This window comes from Seriola dumerili, unplaced genomic scaffold (genome assembly GCF_002260705.1).
Source record: "Seriola dumerili isolate Sdu_G_001 unplaced genomic scaffold, Sdu_1.0 BDQW01000110.1, whole genome shotgun sequence".
NCBI classification, from domain to species: domain Eukaryota; kingdom Metazoa; phylum Chordata; class Actinopteri; order Carangiformes; family Carangidae; genus Seriola; species Seriola dumerili.
The window spans coordinates 138,488-157,531 of NW_019174365.1; the positions used below are offsets into that span (position 1 = coordinate 138,488).

At 42.7% G+C, this 19,044-nt stretch overlaps 1 protein-coding gene across 1 annotated transcript; it reads left to right on the plus strand.

The window, feature by feature from the left end:
• The first annotated feature begins 302 nt into the window (after positions 1 to 302).
• On the plus strand, positions 303 to 17,454 carry LOC111223481 (SNF-related serine/threonine-protein kinase-like). The gene is made up of 8 exons (XM_022747645.1): positions 303 to 478; positions 4,094 to 4,453; positions 4,919 to 5,137; positions 5,974 to 6,220; positions 11,343 to 11,484; positions 13,074 to 13,286; positions 13,643 to 13,777; positions 14,689 to 17,454. The coding sequence occupies exons 2-8, from the start codon at positions 4,331 to 4,333 to the stop codon at positions 15,992 to 15,994; spliced, it is 2,385 nt and encodes a 794-aa protein (XP_022603366.1). The 5' UTR covers positions 303 to 478; positions 4,094 to 4,330; the 3' UTR covers positions 15,995 to 17,454.
• Positions 17,455 to 19,044: the final 1,590 nt, after the last annotated feature.

The following is a 19,044-nucleotide window of genomic DNA, read 5'->3' on the forward strand; positions in this document are numbered from 1 at the left end:
GGAAAGAAACCAAAATCCAAAGCATAATACTTTTTTTTTTGTTTTAAAACCGGTACATTCATCACTTCATCCATTAAATAATTACATTTCATAATTCAAGTCTCTTGAAATAGAGCTTTTACATTTTAAATAGTCTACGCTTTTATTTTGAAAGGTTATTTCCTGTGTCAGATGTTACCTGTGTTTCCTTGACGCAGCTGAAAGCGCAGGAGAGAGCGAGAGAGAGAGCGAGAGAGAGAGAGAGAGAGAGGGGGAGGGAAAGAGAGAGGCTGAGTTGACAGTGTGACAGATTTACACGGGGACTCTTCGGAATAATCTGTGGCCGCTTCGCTGTCAGTCGGTACCGAGTGTTAAACTAAACGGCGGCGGAGTTCAGCCTCGTTAAAACCCCGCAGCTCACCGGCCGGAGCCCCGCACACTCCCGCAGTTTTAAAGCGAAACAGATAGGACGGCAGGCGCTACCTCAGATTCCTCTGTGGTAAGTAGGACTGGTTGTAGTGCATGCAGGCTGCTGGTGTGGGCCCGTGTAGTAATATGTGTCAAGTTGGCGGGGCTCTGCTGGATTTAAGTGGGGGACTTTTTTTTTTCTTTAATGCGCATCCTTGGGGCGCATTTTAGCATGCTGCCCGTGTCTTCACAGCTTTCATATGTGTGCTGTTGGCGCAGGCTGGTCTGCACTGTCATGTTATTGTGGATGCAGCCAGCAGGCATGTTGACAGTAGAGAGGAGTTGGGGGGGGGGGGGGGGGGGGGGGGGGGGGGGGGGGGGGGGTCCCATATGGGCTGTAGCACCTATGCAGTGAAAATATAACAAATACAGTGCAGGATGGTCATTTAACAGCTTTAACACATACTCATACTCTATTTAGTTGACAGTGTAGTAAGTGATGTATTTATTATACACATGATGCTACTCTTATGATATCCAGCCAGGGATTTAAAGTGTTCCTGTGGTACTGTGTAGTGAGTTTACAGTGACTTCCTGATGGTATCACCAACATAGTACTACAGTAACTTCATACAGACTAGATAATGAAGTGTATGCTACAGTACTGAAGAAATGTTGTCAGGTTACTGCATTCCTTGTGCATGCATAGGACAAAATAACGCTGAATCCTTCAGAAAAGTCACTATAATATTCCTGAATTGTTCTTAAAAGGATTTACTATATCTATACAGCACCTCATGGTCCAGCTCTAACTCCTGTGGTGTCACCATAATATTCTTCCAGTGATGCATAGTACTGTCATGTTTGTATTGTATTCTAGAAGTGTGCCTTATAGCATTGGTTCCCAACCTGGGAATCAGCATCTCTGCATAGGATGCAAGTAAATTCTGAAGGGTCATAAGGTTATTCTAATAGGAAGAAAACATATTTCTGATACTCAAAATGATCTTTAATCTGAGCTGTTTGTGGTATAATTTAATACTTTTTTTTTTTTTAAACTACTCAAACAAAACAAGGAGTGAAATCTTTTAAGTTTCAGAAGCCGTAAAAGTTGGGAAATCATTTTGTTCAAATACAACCAGCTACTAAGTTTTTGTACCTGAAGTGTTAGACCTTATATGGATTAACACAGTCAGTGTGTTTGCTTGTGAACTAAGTTGGGTTACTTTCATATACTGGTATCTTACTCAAATGTACCAGGAGAGCTGAGTTCCAGTTAACCAGATATTTGATAACTCCCAGTTCATATCTTTAATCTCACAGGCCATGAGAGTGTAGCAGCTATTATAACAGGTCCTTGACCTCATATGTGTGTCTGTGTGCTTTTGTGTGCACACACGCACCCTACCACTTCGTTAATCAATACGCTGCCGGCACCTTGAACAGTTATGTAACCAACGTCAAAGCATGCATGACTGGTACACTACTGTACTGTACCTGGGCATGGCACAGAGACTAGAGGTTTGGCAGGCCTGGTAATTAAAATACCAAACTGTATTTAACACCAAGTGCATTCTCTCAGCTTGTATTTTCATCCACCACCTGGTTTAAACTGCTAAAGTGATTACACTCAGTCTCTGTAGAGGTAAATAAGAGGTTTAGATTTAGACTATCAGATCAGTCATTCACAGCTGAGTAGATGTTAATACCCTGGTTTGACTGAGGCCAACACACCAGCTCATCACCACACCACAGCCCCTGTTGATCTCACCTAACCTGGCCTGTCAGCCTGACTAGTGTGCCAGAGCTGCGTGTGTGTGTGTGCGTGCGTGCGTGTGCATGCGTGCGTGTGTGTGTGTGTGAGAGCATGAAAGCAGGCACAAGTGTGTGTGTGTATATGTCTCCTCTCATGGCTTCAGTTTTCTGAGGCATCAACACCTACATGTTGTCAGTGTCAGTGAGGCGAAGAGTTCAGCACAATTGAGATGACTTTTGTGTGTGTGTGTGTGTGTGTGTGTGGTGTGTGTGTGTGTGTGTGTGTGTGTGTGTGTGTGTGAGAGAGAGAGAGAGAGAGAGAGAGAGAGAGAGCAGAGGCAGATAGAGATGTCAGACTCCTATTATAGGAAAAATGACTCACTCCTTTCTCACAGGTACAATCCTCCAACTGAGAATCACATAAAAACCCAAAAGAGCTCTTGAGGCTTTCATAGTTTCATTTAAGCAACCACAGACAGCTGGTGGGTTAGATATGTTTTATTTCTTCATCTTACTCTATCTGGTCATGCAGGTAGGCGTGCTCCCTGACAACAGTTATTTGGTTTCCTGTAGTCTTTGTGAATCCAGGTGAGTGGGACACACCTAGGCCGAGATCACCTCCAAGGAATGTTCTTTGCCTGTACATTTTGTTTTGTTTTTTTTTGTTTTTTGCCGTCTCTGTGCTCTTGGCACGCAGGTAGATTCTTGGAAGAGGAATGCCATGACTCCCCCAGAGGCACTGTTTCATAATCAGGGCTGTGAAGCAAAAGGCTGTGTGACGACAGTAGCTTCTGGTGAACAGAGGGAAGGGTCAGACATGTGAGCACGGTGGCATTTGAGATGAATTACTTTAGAATAGTACAGTTTTGTGCTTGACGGGGGAAAAAATATCCACCAGTATGATCATGTAATATCGTATAATGTGGAAATTATGAATTTATTATCTAGAGCTGAGAAAACGTCAATTCATTGATTGAGAGAATGTTAGAAAATGAATTGGCAATCATTTCAGTCATTTAAACAAGAACATTACAACATTATGAGCTGGTTACAGGTTCTCAAATGTGTGAATTTTCCTGGTTTTATATAATTTGGGGCTGTTGGTCTGAAAAAACTAGAGATATAACGACATCACCTTGGGTTATAAGAACTTTTTTTGTTACCATTTTAGACCATTTCATGTAATAAACTATAATTGAATGATGGGGGAAAAATAAAAAATGTAATTGATAATAAAAGTAGTGGTTATTTGGAGCCCTAATAGAAACCATACTAATGTATTTCCCCCTTCTCCTTCAAAGCTGTGTTATTGAGCCAACAAACCTAATGCAATACTAGGGCTAGGTCTATAAAATAAAGTAGGAAATGTCTCAACTCTCAGTGTATTTATGCCATGGTCAAAACATACTCTGATCCAAAGCCAGTAATTGTCTCCAAATATCCATATAGAATAAATGAGAATGAAAAGAATAATTGATGATGTAGGGCATGTGTTTGGTTGCATACAGTTCAGGTACTATTAGTTTTAATTTAGCTTTTTAGTTTTAGTAGTAAATGAAGGTTAGAAACTTTACCATGTGTTTGATTTCATAATTATAACAGATTTTATTGTTAAATGATAAGCTGCTATGATACGTTATTTTTAGTCACCACAGAAACCTGGTTCTAGGATTGGCAATGTCGTGTCAATCCCCCCTTCGGTCCAATCTGAAATACATCATATGTCATGACATTCATGACACAACACAAGACATTCCCATCAGCCCTTAGATGTACTTTTATATACATGCTAATTACCAAATGGTATCATGCTAACACTCTGAACTAAGATGTTGATCCTGGTAAACATCATCATGTTAATGTTGTCATTGTAAGCATGTTAGCACTTTACTCAAAATGCCACTGAGTAAGAATTTAATTTAAATTCCCTTTGTATCATTTTCTCTCTCAGATCAAGAGAAGACGGGACTGAATTGAGGGGAGCACCGGCAGCGCAGCAGGTCAAAGCTCCATTACCAAACAGCAGGGGGGGATTTACCTTCAAATCTCTGCCACAGCTGGTCCAGAATCAACCGAACCACCACCACAAACCTCACCCAACTTCAACCCACTCAGGGCGGGATGGAGAACTGACCGAGGACCGGCAGGCGACAGAAGGCAGCTCCCTCCTCCCCGTCCGCGTGCAGCCATGGCGGGGCTCAAACGTCATCACGATGGGAAGATTGCTGGGCTGTATGACCTGGACAAGACTCTGGGCCGTGGGCACTTTGCTGTGGTCAAATTGGCTCGACATGTATTCACTGGGGAAAAGGTATGCTCGTCCATGTCTGTACATGCAAGAGCAATGCCTCTAATGCCAGTGATGGAATTTCCTCATACTTAACTATCTAGTATCAACATCCTGTTGAAAATTTCAGCCTCGCCCTAAGAGACACATACCAAAGAAAGGTAACGAGAAAAATACTCGAGAGATTTGAGTAACGTTTCTACGTAAGGTTTAAGTGGATTGACTTGCTAACATATGGTGTTGCTCTTGGCTCTTGTGAATGTTTTACTATCACATGATGGTCTCCATGTTGTTCCTAGAGATATTAGACTAAGCACTATACTGTACACTTTTAATGTTTTGCTCAATAATCATCAAAATATTATCTGTACTACACAACAGCAATTAACAGCTTCAGCCCAAAAGCATTTACGCCAGTGTTGCTGCTATTAGTTGTAGCTTGCGAAAGATGTCTGTCCTCAGTTCTGTTTTATTTATTTTGTTTTCCAGGTTGCAGTAAAGGTGATAGATAAGACTAAGCTGGATCCGGTGGCGCGGGGCCACCTTTTCCAGGAGGTGCGATGCATGAAGATGGTTCAACACCCCAACGTGGTGCGCCTCTACGAGGTCATCGACACGGCCACCAAGCTCTACCTCATCCTGGAGCTGGGAGACGGAGGAGACATGTACGACTGCATCATGAAACACGATGGAGGCCTCAGCGAAGAGGTGAGTGGGACTGTAGGCAACAGAGTGGCCATTCAGATTCATTGGCCTTGTCTCAGTCTTTCAACAGAAGTGTCTTTAACTTATGAAGTCTCTTACCATCTTTAGGAGTGCTCTTTTATAGCTGCTCCTGACCTTGGCTTGCCTTGAGATGAGGCAAGAGAAAGGAGATCAATAAAGCATCATGTTACTATGAATTCTCCTTGAAATGGACAAGAATCACTGAAGATAAAATCTCTAGGGAGCAGAATTTAGATTCAGTTCTTTTGTTTGTATATAGTGGCGACTGTTTTGTGGAAATGCAGTGAAGGACAGGTAGTTAGAAGCTTACCAATGCAGCATACCAATTCTTTAAAGTTAATAAATTCCCAACACCTGAATGGCAAGTGTGTGAAATTGAAAGCTTTAATATTACAAGTTAAAGAGGGTAAATCTCTGCAATGGCAATAGTTGCTTATTGCTGAGTCTCTATGTGCACACATTTTGTGTAATATGCCTGTTCACTTTCTTGTTAAGAGTTAGATGAGAAGATTAATGCCACTCTGTTACGAACTGAGCTAACCAGTTAGCTTAACTTTAGCACAGACTGAAAACAGGGGTAAACAGCTAGCCTAGTCTTTCCACAGGTAACAAGAAAGTCCACCTACCAGCACTTCTAAAGTTTACTTATTAACACGTTTTCATCTTGTTTGTTTAATCCGTACAAAAAACAAAGTGTAGTAGTGTAGTGTTCAATGGGTTTTTAGAGCTTTTTTTGTAGAAAAAATAAAAAAAATCATAATTATGAGACTGATATGCATTACTATTTCTAACTACTCTTTCTGTCTCTCATTCTCAAGGTGGCCAAGTGTTACTTTGCCCAAATTGTCCACGGCATCTCCTACTGTCACCGGCTACACGTGGTGCACAGGGACCTGAAGCCAGAAAACGTGGTGTTCTTTGAGAAGCAGGGCGTCGTCAAGCTCACCGACTTCGGCTTCAGCAACCGGTTTCAGCCCGGGAAAACACTCAACACTTCCTGTGGTTCGCTGGCCTACTCTGCTCCTGAAATACTGCTGGGAGACGAGTATGACGCCCCTGCCGTGGGTAAGTCCGAAGAGCTGACAGCGAGTTCTGGGTTACACAGCGGGGAGATATCTATGGTGATAATCAAAGTGAGATAGTTATTACAGCTTTTACCTTTACTGGAATGGGACACTGATTCAGCAGCAGAACGTACATGCTGTCCTCGACTGTATATCAGCCTGGTTAAGTGATGACCTATTGATAGCTCCGCATATTCTGGGACCTTACCATATAACCTACTGTACTTTGGATGGGCCCTGCATAGAACTTGGCACACTAGCAGCTTTATCAGCCAGCTGATAGAAGGAGAGGAACTGCTCAGAGTTCACAGTCTGTCAGTGCATCAGTCAGTTTCGAAATTAGACTATAACTTAATCCACAGAATTGCAGTCCTACACCTGCAGTTCATTTTTGTCTGCAGGTTTACTTTCATTGACAGTCGTGGCCTTTCTGCGTGTAATAAAATCTGATATCAGATCAGGCCGAAATTGGTTTCCTCAGCACTGTCTTCTTCTGTGGTTGCGACGTACTCGCACACCTCAAGCAGCTCGCCGTCATTGTCCACCTTGGCCATCGATAGTGTCGCCCCCCCCCCCCCCCCCCAATCCACCCTGAGCCGCAGTTTATATATTGAATTCAAATGTAAGGGAAAAGAAATTAAATAGAAAACGTGCAGATTGGGGGGTGAAGGAGGGGAAAAGGGAGTGTGAAAAGATAGACAAGAGGAAAACAGACAGAGCAAAAAAAAAAAAAAAAGCATCAGAAGTGCCTCTGTCTACCCAGAGGCCACTGCGTCAGAGCAAGGGAAGGGGAAAAAAAATGCAGGAGCAAGAGAAGCATTTTCTATTTTTCTGACTGAGTGGATTTGCAGTGGCTATTTTGTTCTGTCTGCCTTCACTCTCTCACTCTCTCTTGTGCCAAGCAGATGAGCAGCTCCCAAATACTGAAAGTGGAATAATAACAGCCCCTGTTATTTGAGTGCATGTGTGTTTTTTTTTTTATATGATTGTGTGAGTAGCTGGATGTGTGAGGTCACCTGTCCTGTGAAATCCTGTCTGAGCACTTGACCCAAATGATAAATCAGATGTTTGTGGACATTTTCAGTGCATGTGTGTGTGTGTGTGTGTGAGTGTGTGTGTCCTGTCCTCTGAAGTGTTCACACTGCCTGTGCGCTATTGTTCATTCAGCTGAGATGATGATGTTTTGATTGCGGGGATTATCCACCCAGCCGGGATGTAATATTGTGCGATTCTATCAGCAGTGCAGTTTGATGTGGAACAGGCTGAATGGAGGCCAACAGTCCTGACGTTCGGGGCTTTGAGGTAACCTGGCCTGGGATTACATTGCTGCCAAGGTACCTGCTGACAGTCTGTAGGGTGCTGGGTTTTGCTGGTGACGTGCCAGGTGGCGGCCAGCCTAGTTTGTTGCAGAGATAAAGAGGCTGTCCTCGCTCAGCTCTCTCAAGCCGGGCCTGTTTGGAGTTTGCTGCTCTTTTGAGGGAGTGCTGAAAATAATTTGAGATGAAAAGTGATCTAAAATAGAGAGGAGAACGTACGCACCCGTAGTCGGTCCTACAGAAGGAGCCAATTAGCAGGAGCTGAACAGTCCAAACTGCATAACAGCAAAGAAAAAGCTATTTATTAATACAAGGTGTCGCGTGTTTATCCCAGAAGACGGATTTGACTTCTTCATCGCTCTTTCACATGCTTAGGTATCAGGGCTGAAATGAATAATTATTTTCATTATTAATTAATCTGTTCGTTTGTTTTCACGTTTGATTATTTTGTTTATAAAAATGTCAAGAAATAACGAAATATGTCATCACACTTTCCCAGTTCTTGAAAGGACTTGTTTTGCTTGACCAAGAGTTTAAAACCTGAAGATAACTAGCAAATGGAGGTGGTGGATTTTTGGTGCTTAAAAAATTACATGAACAATTCATTTTTGAATAGATTTTCTGTCGATCAACTAGTCAACTAGTTAATCAACTAATCACGTCATCTCTATTCAGGCACACTTGTGAATGAACTAAAACTGCCGTCACGTTTGGGGCCCTACATTGGACTATCATTCACAGTGGAGACTCCAGACTCTGATGGAAAGAAATAATTGGTTAAAGGAAAACAGTGAATGACAGAATAATCAAACAAAAGCAAGAGAAAATCACAGATTTAACATGGTGCAGACATGTTTGTGCCTTTTTGTGAGCAGATGATGGACTAATAACGGCTATAAAACGATGCCTGCCTCCTTTTTTGTGCCTTTTGATGTTATGCAGTGTGGGCTCCCTCCTTGTTCGTCTCCAGTAAATGGAAAGTTAAATATAGATTTCTGCTTCCTCTTCAAGAAGCACAAGCTGCACTTAAAAAAAAATTAACTTACCTAATAGCAATTACAAAGAACATATCCTGGGCGCATGCATAATTCAGAGCATATCTGTGCATAATGAACATCAACAAGTTTTTTTTTTTTTTTTTTTTTTTTTTTTTAGAAAAAGAAATGCATAATGATCAGCAGGACAGGATGCTGAACGTGGCCCGGTTAGCCTGGGGGTTAACAGTGTCAAGACACAAGGGAGTCGTTGTTGGTTATCTCAGGGAAGCATTTGGTGTTTAAATGCAATGCAAGGCTGCAAAAAAGGGGATGTTTACACTCCCAGCTGTCGACGCTAAGTAGCCGACGTCGTTAGCACAAGTGATGCTAATGTGCAGTGATGTGAACGGCGTTATCCAGAGATGTGTCAGCCATCTGGTTTATAAATAAAGTTATCGAGGAAGGAAGTTTGGTGGACCGCTGACGCAAGTAATGAGGGAGCAGGGTCATGGTTGCTAGGATACGTTGGCTAGGGGTAAGATGGTGGTGGGGACTGCAGGAGTGTTTGCTCCCTCCATCAGCAGGATGAGACACTCCTTCACAGCCTCAGAGCAATAAATACTCGCCACCCACAGTAAACTGGCACATTTACTTTACCAGATTGAAATCTCCAGCGTATCCTGGCAAACTGAAGTGATATGAAGAAGTATGAAGACACATCACAGGGGTGTTGGGGACGATAAACCTTGTTTTCGTAGAATAAGTCTTCAGTACACCAAACTCAAGTTAAATGAGCACAAGGTCTGTTCAGGTAATAATTGATACATCAACTGTAGCAGGAAATTAATTCTCCATTTCTGTCCTGCTTTTTGTATTCATAAGTATAACTGGGTATTTGGCCTTTGCAGCTTTAGCCTCCATGGCAGAACAAGCTTCATTATTTGAAAATCTACAGGTAATAGGACACACAGTTTGTTTGACCAAACAGTGAAATCTGCAAAGTGCAGGGCAAAGAAACAACAGGAGTAACCACACAGCAACAACAAAAAAAGTAACTCAGAGATTAACACTAATCAGTATTTTTTTTAAATTACCAATTAAAAATTGTGGAGACAAACCACAGAGAATTATCACCCAACTCTGCAGTTCCCCTCAGCTCTACAGAGCAATTTAGCATCTAGTTTAGCATCTTTAGCTTATTTTACAGCCCACAGCTTTATGGCTTGGGTTCATTCTTACTACTCTCATTAACCTCCAGCTGCAGGCAACTATATTTCTGAGCAAAACAAGCTCTGATGAACGGTCTGTACCCTACCTGCTCAGCACCAAACAGCAAACAGACACAGTTAGCAACAAGCTGGTGAACATCATGGAGCACATAGCAGCTAAAGAACCAAATATATTTACATGTTACAAAAGAGCTAAAAGGAGATTGAATGTTGGACTTACATTGATGCTAATGTTGGTTTGCATCTGCTTGATGTGTAAATAAGCTACTGTTAGCTAACGTGTTTGCACCAACAACGTGACAGCACATCAACACTGTGTTTACAGCTTGTTCCGCTGCCCCCTAGTGGACAAATAAAATCTACTAATGCAGCTTTAAAGTCACAGTGAAACCATAGTTAGAGCGTCATTAGCTTCTGTTATACCGTATATTCTCAGAGTGAAACAAAATATGTGGGAAGAGTGCTGTATAGTTACTGGAGGCCTCCACTCACACTTTCCTCACATGCACTGTTAGATCAGGGGGAGGAAGATGAGGGAGACTTGATTAAATGAGACTTCATCCACATTCTTTAGAAATTTAAAGTTTTTGCTAACTGACATCAAAACACACCTCCTCCTGTAGTTCTCTGCTAGATACAACCTAATGGTCAATTACAGTTTTGTATGATGGATGGGGTAAGGTAGTAGCACCAAATCGCATTGACCGGATAATTTTATTTTATTTTTTTATTTATGAGTTCAAGATGAGTTATTAAAATATTTTAAGTTTTAACTGGAAGAGAAAGACAGAGATTTCGATTTTTTTTTAATATAACTGAACAATTATCAAGAGAACGTAATGCATTTCGCTTATTCTTTAAAGCAGAAGTGGCATACTGTAAATCAGCTCACTTTTGCTGATGAGAAAAAAAAATAGTTAAGCTTCCTGTTTAATTTTTACATGCAAAAGGCCAAAATCTTGCCACACTTTTTTTCTTTTTTTCTTTTTTTTTTAAAGTGGATGTGAAAAAGGGGTCAACATACTGACTGAGAAAGCATGTGCTCTTACACTACTGGCTCTCTGCTCATAGTCAATACATGGCTGCAGAATGTGTGTCAGTGGACCATCCTGCTGACCAGAGCAGCAGTGAAAGCCTCGAGCAAAAAGTTGCTCTTTTTTTTTTTTTTCAAAATGGCTAATCGGACCGAGAGAACTGTTCCATAAAATTAGCATTTGTATGAAGCTTTGAGGGATGAACACGTTAACCCACTTTCCCAGGACTGTGAGTTTTGTGTGGGAGGGCATGCATGCGTGTTTATGTGTGAGCGGGACGCTGGCGGCAGGAAGCAGTGCAGAGCCTCATCCTTGGTTAGACAGATGTGTCCTAAGCTAGTACATATTTATGGAAATGGCTCTGATCGAATATGATTCATGCTTCATTTGAACTAGAGGGGAGATGGCCCTTGTTTTTTTCTATCTAGGTCACTAAGCAGAAAAGGCATACGTGCTTTACTCTGTTGGTCTGTCATGCTTATTTATTTATTTATTTTTACCATTTCTTCCTTAAAAAAAATTCACACTTTCCTCTCATATTATCTGCACACACTGGTGTCTCTGCAGATATATGGAGTCTTGGGGTGATCCTGTTCATGCTGGTCTGCGGTCAGCCCCCCTTCCAGGAGGCTAACGACAGCGAGACGCTCACTATGATCATGGACTGTAAATACACAGTGCCTCCACACATCTCCCATGCATGCAGAGAGTGAGTAATACACACACACACACACACACACACACACACACACACACACACACATCCCCTACACAGATGGACGGAGTACTCTGCAGGTGCTGCATATTTCATGTTTATAGATGTGTGAAGAAAAGAGAGCGGTCTCTCTTCTGCTGCTCCTCGTTGTCCTGCTTTCACTCAGTGCTGCAGTCAGCTGCTCCGCCACAGATGCAGCGCTGCGTTAAGTGTATCTAATGCACCCTTTAAAATCGGCCCTCTATTTTTAACATTGTGAGGGTTTAACGACGCCTCAAAGCAGAGAAGGGCAAACTAGGCGCTGAATACATTTTGAATGGCTGTAGCTCTGAAAACACACTGCTTTTGGACATCATTAGGTTATGCTGACTTGCACACAGTACTTCAAATATTGACATAGTGGTCCCTATGGTATTTGTTCCCACCCTTAAACAAACAGTATTTACAGTATTTCTTCCTATTTTATGTGAATGATTTAGCCGGTGAAGTTAGTTCATCTAGCTTAACCGGACTGTGACAACAAATGTGAGATAACTTGTGTACAGGTGTTTCTATCCGGATAAAACTGGATTATCCCGAGTAGGGTTTGACTGTTCTGTACAGTATTTTTGCATTTAAGCTGCTGAGCTTTATATTTAAACATTTGTCATGTCAGCAGAATTTTGGATCAATTCAACAAAAAGTTAAATAAACTGCATTTTATTAAGGTACGAAACACTGACGAGACATTGTGAGATTTTAAAGAGAATTATGGTTTATCATAACCTGGGTCTTAATTTATTTAGTTTGACCATCATTTATGGAACATAGAGTTAGTTCAGGCAGAGCTCTGAAGTCACACTAGCATTAGCTGACAAGTAACAACCAATCCTATTCATGCAGGTTTACAGCAGAGCCATTATAATAATCCCAGTTTGCAAACAACTTCTTTTTTCTCCTTTTCAAAGGTTTTTCATATCCGTTATTTCTATCAGTGACAACAACCTCTCTATCATTATCTACCACTACTATTATTGTTATTATTATAAGTTCTCAATGATGGAATTGGGGATGGGTGGTGGGAGAGGGCAAGAAACATGAACATCAAGACGATCATTCAGGTCATAAACAAGCCAACAGTTTATCCATTTTATCTAAACTCCTTTATTTGAAGGTGAAACTGAAAGTTAGCACATTGAAATGTTGGCAGTAGTCCCTCATTTTACAGCTTATGATTACAGGAAGTATGGTAGGTTAAAGTTGAACCAGGATGGGTGTTTACAGTGAACAGTTTGTGTAATAATTTTACTGTTCATGCTAATTTTCCCTTCCATATATGTGAATTTGGCTAACCTGGGCTTTTGTTAACAACCTGGCTGATCTTCTAGCGATGTTGTCATGTTCCTAAATCTCAAAAACTACAGCAAAAATGAGGTGTGATAAACAGGAATTATACTGTAAAGGAAAACCTTTTCCAGATCATTCACTTATTACTTACCACAAATGCTAAAGGAATGGATTGTGTATCTAAATATTCCTACAGTAATGACCAGATGTTTCTTCAGTTTGTCTGTAACACTCATCTCCACCGTGACTCCCTCCAGTCTGATAGGCCATATGCTGCAGAGGGACCCCAAGAAACGAGCGACCCTGGAGCAGATCGAGGCCCATGACTGGCTCCAAGGTGTCGACCCTTCCCCGGCCACCAAGCTGTCCACCCCTCTGGTGTCCCATCGCAGCTTGTCGGAGGAGGAGCACGGCTCCATCATTCAACGCATGGTGCTGGGGGGCATCGCAGACCGAGACACCATAACTGAGTATGTGTCCCTTTATCTCACATACATGCATAAATTAACACACGGCTATTCTTTCCTGTGTAATCTCCAAACATTCCTCACGGTTCACCAGACCAACTGAAGCTTAATTGAATGTCGTCAACACTTTAATTGCCATTAACCACCAGCTGCCAATCTGTCCTGAGCTGTTGCCATGTCAAATTAAATCTCCACCCCCGTCACTTCCTTTTGACTCACGGTCAGGATTTGTTGCTGATCTGCTTGTTGATATGTGTTTGTGTATGTGTATGTGTGTGTGTGTGTGTGTGTGTGTGTACACGTGTACTTCTGTGTGTGTGTTTTGGAATTCAAATTGATTTCTCTCTCAATCATCCCAGGGCTCTGGAGTCGAATCAGTACAACCACATCACAGCTACCTACTTCCTGCTGGCCGAGAGGATGCTGAGGGAGAGGCAAGAGAAGGAGCAACACAGCCAGACACGGTCACCCAGCCCCAGCAAGGCTCAGTTCAGGTATACACACACACACACACACACACACATCATTGTTTTACTATATTAACCCCTTATCCTAACCTTAACTATCACAACTGAATGCCTAACCCTAACCATGACCTAATTCTAACCCTAAAACAATGTCTTAACCTTTAAGATTTAAACTTCTGGTCCCCCATAATTATAGTGGGCTCCCGGTTTTCTGACCCCACGAATATAGTGACACTTGTCCAGCGACACACATACATGCACACACACAAACATTTCTTGACATAGACAGAGTGCTGCCTCTGCAGTGCTGTGTTCTGTCAGTCTCCTAAAAAACAAGTTTGACAGCAGATGGACAGCTTTTTTTTTTTTTTGCAGAGAATGAAAGACAGACTCAGAATAGAAGCGACGTTTCAGATCAGCAGTATTACAGAGCTGTATCACCAAAAATATCTTGAAATAAAACAGCAAATGTTTCTCTTACTCTCTCTCTCTCTGTATAGTATATATATATATATATATATATAAATTCATATTTCATCCTCAGTATGCACAGTACTTGACTGAAAGTGTGTGTAATACAAAAGTGTAATGTAACCATCTCATTAGTCTCAAGACCCTTGTAATAACGGATGGATCTTACATTCAACAGAATTAAATATTAACAGTGTTTTCATTTAATGTTCTTGTTGAAATGCAGCTTATATATTAAAAAAAAAATATATATATATATATATATATAACTGTCGGTAAGAGGAATAGTTCAAAAGGTTGATATCAATGTTATGTCTGTACAGTGAATATGAAGCCACATCCAACAGCTGGTTAGCTTAGTTTAGCATAAAGACTAGTAACATGGTTTTTCTTTAGTTATTCTTTTACAAAGTGCTTTTTTTCCAACATCTTTCTGAACATTTGTCTGTGTGTTTAATCCTTTATAGGCAGTCCTGGCCCACAAGAGTGGATGTTCACCAGGATGTCAGTGATGGCTTGGGGGGTCCAACTATCTCCCACCCTGGGGGGCCACAGTCCCCAGCCCGTAGTGCTGAGAGCCTGCACAAAGGCCCCAGGCCCAAAACAGCTCTGCTGGACCTCGGCCAGCGGCAGGACAGCCACACCCCAGCATCGAGCCAGCAGCAGCCTGCACGACAGAACCAAGAGAGGGGACTCAGGCCTCTTGCAAAGCCCCACTCCAACCCCATCAGGCTGAGCTCTCTGGCCTCCGTGGGCCCGTCTAAACCCCGTAGTCCCAGCCTTTTCAGTGTGGAAGAGGATGAGGAAGAAGACGGGGAGGAAGACAAATGTTTGCCCCCTTGTACTTTCCCTGCTCAGGTGGTGCTTCGTTGCAAAACCTCCTCCTCATCTATGTCTTCTGCTAATCGGCTGACGTCACGTATGAGCGCTCCAGTCCTGAACCAGATCCACGAGGAAGACAAAGAGGAGGAGGAGGACGATGAGGAGGAGGAGGAGGAAGAGAGAGAGCTGCATGGACTCGGTCTGCCCAAACCCAGCCTCAGCCTCTGTCTGAACTCTCGAACACCGTCACCATCAACACTCATGTCTTCACCTAAAACTGTAATAGCACCGGTCGCCACTTTCACCCCCAGCTCAGAAACTAGTGATGATGATACAGAAAGTCACCACATACCAGACACAGCGACTGCAGGTGGACAAGGGGATGAGAGAGAAGGGAGGAAAGAGGATAGAGAGAGGAGGGGGGCAGGGCAGGGCAGTCCCTCCAACTGTGCCAGTCCTGGATCAGGTTCAGGCCAAGGCAAAGGCACAGCCAAAGCTCCCAGCGGCCTGGTGGAAAGCCTAAAGCTGATGAGCCTGTGCCTGAGCTCTCAGTTCCACAACCTGACGGGGGGAGGAGGGGGTGTCGGTGGTGGCAGTGGTGGAGGTGTTGGGGTAGACAACCAGGACCGTCCCATGTGGAGGATGTGCATGGGCGGCTCCACCGGTAGCCTGGACAAAGTCTCGCTCCTGGGTGGCCCCTCACCCAGGGGGAACCTGTACCAGCAGCCCCCACTGGGAGACGCATTGGCTGATCCGCTGCTGGAAGGCTCCTGCTCGGGCACCCTGAGGCTCGGAGAGCTGGACCTGGCCAGGGAGAACCACAGGAACATAAAGAACCGCGTGCTGCAGATGCCTCTGAGCGACAAGACTCTGTCCGTCAACATCCACCGCAGTCCCAAGGAGGGTCTGCTCTGCACCCCCACCCCACACAGCTGCTGCCAGGTCATCTAGAGCGCAGACAGCCGCACCATCGGCTGCTGCACCTCCACACTCCTCCGCTTACGTCCATACATCCTCCTGCTTTTTTTTTTTTTTTCCATTGACGTCAACACAGGCTCATGAGTTCACGTTATTTCTACATTTATTGCTGTTTGCGTTTGTTCAACACTCACGGTGGATGACTGGGAGAACGTCCAAATGCCAACCTTGCACATTTAGAGACACAAAAAGTCTCCACGGAGGAGACTGGGTGCCACGCCAAGTATGTGAAGCACTTTAAGCAGATTAAAACGGGACACTAAGGGGACATTTTAAAATGCTGGTGTTTGAATAAGACACACACATTACATATGGAAACAAATCCAGGAGGTGCTCACATCCCTGCTCCCACACACTTTGTATATACTGTACGTACACAATGTTCACACCTACATCACTCTAATAAGCTGATAAAGGGGAGGTGCTGATGAGCTGATGAATTTTAGTATCATGTTACATATGGTCTTCTGTTGTACTTTGATGCTGTTTTTTTTAAATATAATTTTTTAAATTATTTTTTGAGACAATCATTTTATCAGTTTTTTTATTCTGACTGAAAGAGTTTAGTTATGACTATGTTTTCATTCCGATGAGGACAAATAACAGGGTGAAAATGGACAGCAGCACTTGAGTATGACGGTGGCACTCAGTATTTTGTAGTCTATCACTGTTTTATTTTTCTATCTCAAACGTGCTCTGCAGAGAGAAAACGCACACTCACTTGTCAAGTCTCTGCAGTCACACGGCAGAGTTTGTACATATGTGAATAACCTCCTAGCAGTACTCTGTACCTGTAGTATTGACTGTAAAGTTGCATTGCAGTAGAAACCTGAATACTAGATCCTTATCCATCATTATTCTTCACTCCTACTGGATATTCAAGGTTTTGGTTGAACCCAGAGCTCGAAACGTGTTTGATGGCTGAAAAAGAACATTAAGACGGATTTAAAATCTCCACTGACACATAAGTAAATTATTACACGTGTTAACGGCAGCTCTTTTAAGTTCAAAATGGCCCTCACATCACGATCACTGGGTGGAACCCAAACCATGTACATCCTGTAGCTTTCCAGGATCACTGTAGCCACTGTTGTAGCGTACTCCAAGACAAAAACAACAAAGGGGTTTCAATAGAAAATAACAACACCGCCCCTTCAAGTATCGGTCTGTGTAACTGGATGTGTGACCCAACCCTAGTGGCATATATAACTTGACAGTGCATGTGTTTTGCTGTAGCAACCTTATTCTTAACCCACGGAGGTCAAACCACCTGCTGTATCTACCTAAGTAAGAGATTCCAATGGTCACTTTACTGTAGCCTCACAGCAATACCAGCGACTGCAAAATGTACAACAAAAATGGATGTGCCATAAAATCTGTCTTGAGCATATTGTACTGTATGTATATGATAGAGATCTATTAAAATAAAATGATGTGAAGTCATCTCACCCTTCCATTTCTTTTTACCAATCCACATTTTATAGATCTGTGCACCGGTTTAGAGACACTAGGGTGAGGGACTGCGCAGCCATATTTCCAGTCAAGACAAAAATCTGATGCTTATAGTAAACAAATCGTAAAAATTGTAACATTTGTGATCTCTTTAAATACGCAAAAAAACTGTACAGAGTTTGGTTGGTGGCTAGAGCACAATGTCTGAGATGGCTGGGCATCTATGGGGGAGTTTAGACCGGTGTCTCACATGGAAGATCTGTCTGATGACGGCATCAGGGTTTTTGTTTGTCATCTGCGATGTCTAAACAGAAATAGGGTATTACAGAGTAGGGATTATTTCTGTGGATGAGACATGATTGAGTGGGCGTGTGTACAATACATGTTCTCCCATTGTGTTTATTTTCCTGAATGGTCCCGAAGCTTCCCGCCAAACACTGCAGGGAGTTGTAATCTCTGCAACATCTGGGCTACTGTTCCACATCAGCCAACTGGGAGGAAATCAGATCAGACCAGATGAGCTCCAGGGTCGACGCATGAACCCATGTGACCCCAAAGGCTTACACACGCACACACACAGACACACACACACACACTGACGTGATGCAAGTGTACTGACAGCTACACACAAACAAGCAGGGGCACATAAGCCATGTAGGATAACAAACGCACAAATGAGCAGGTGACAGAGTTGTCATGTGGGTTTCAAAAAGTGAATGGACCACTGAGGGGTTGTGTGTCAGGGACAGGATGACATGTGTGCACCGAGGCACGTGCTGGAATCAATCCTATCATCTACCCATAATCCCCTCACAGCAGAGAGAAGCATCACTGGCACCCGATCTATCTCTCTACCTCTTTCTGTACATCTCTCGCTGTAATAGTTGAATAGTTTCACAATATAAATATCTAGAACATGCTGGATATGACAGGAGGTAGGCAGCCCTGTGAGTTCAAATTAGTGTCTGTAGTGTTTCCAGTAGATGCTGTGTGGTATACAGGGGATCAGTCTGGCAGACTGGCAGGGAAACACCACCACACACACCACGCTCACAGCAGCACACACATTATCTGCTTCTGGCTGGTCAGAGTTACAAAAACCTATTACTGATATTTGCACTGATATAAAAAAAAATAACAAGACTTTTTGGCTGTTTTCTCAGTTAAAGCAGCTATAATCTATGTTTTTATAATAACAATATATCAAATGACAGTGGAAAACAATGTGACAATGTGAAAGCTGTTGCTCTTAGTGACAAACCTATAGAGATTTATATATGACTTTCAGCTCATTGTTTATCTCTATGGCCAAAAACCTCACAGTTTTTGTTCACTCTCATCACTCTCTCAGTCATTTTTTCAGCTAAAAAGCTCTAAATAAAAGCCAACTGTACGCTAGCTACCCAGCACCAAACAGCAGACAGACACAGTTAGCGGCTAGCTGGTGGACGTGGCTAAAGAAGCAGATATTTCCCCTCTGGAGTTGGTAGAGACCAAAAACATGAAAGCTAATGTTGCTCCGTAACTACTGGGTGTGTAACTAAGCAAGTGTTTTCTAACACATTCGCCAT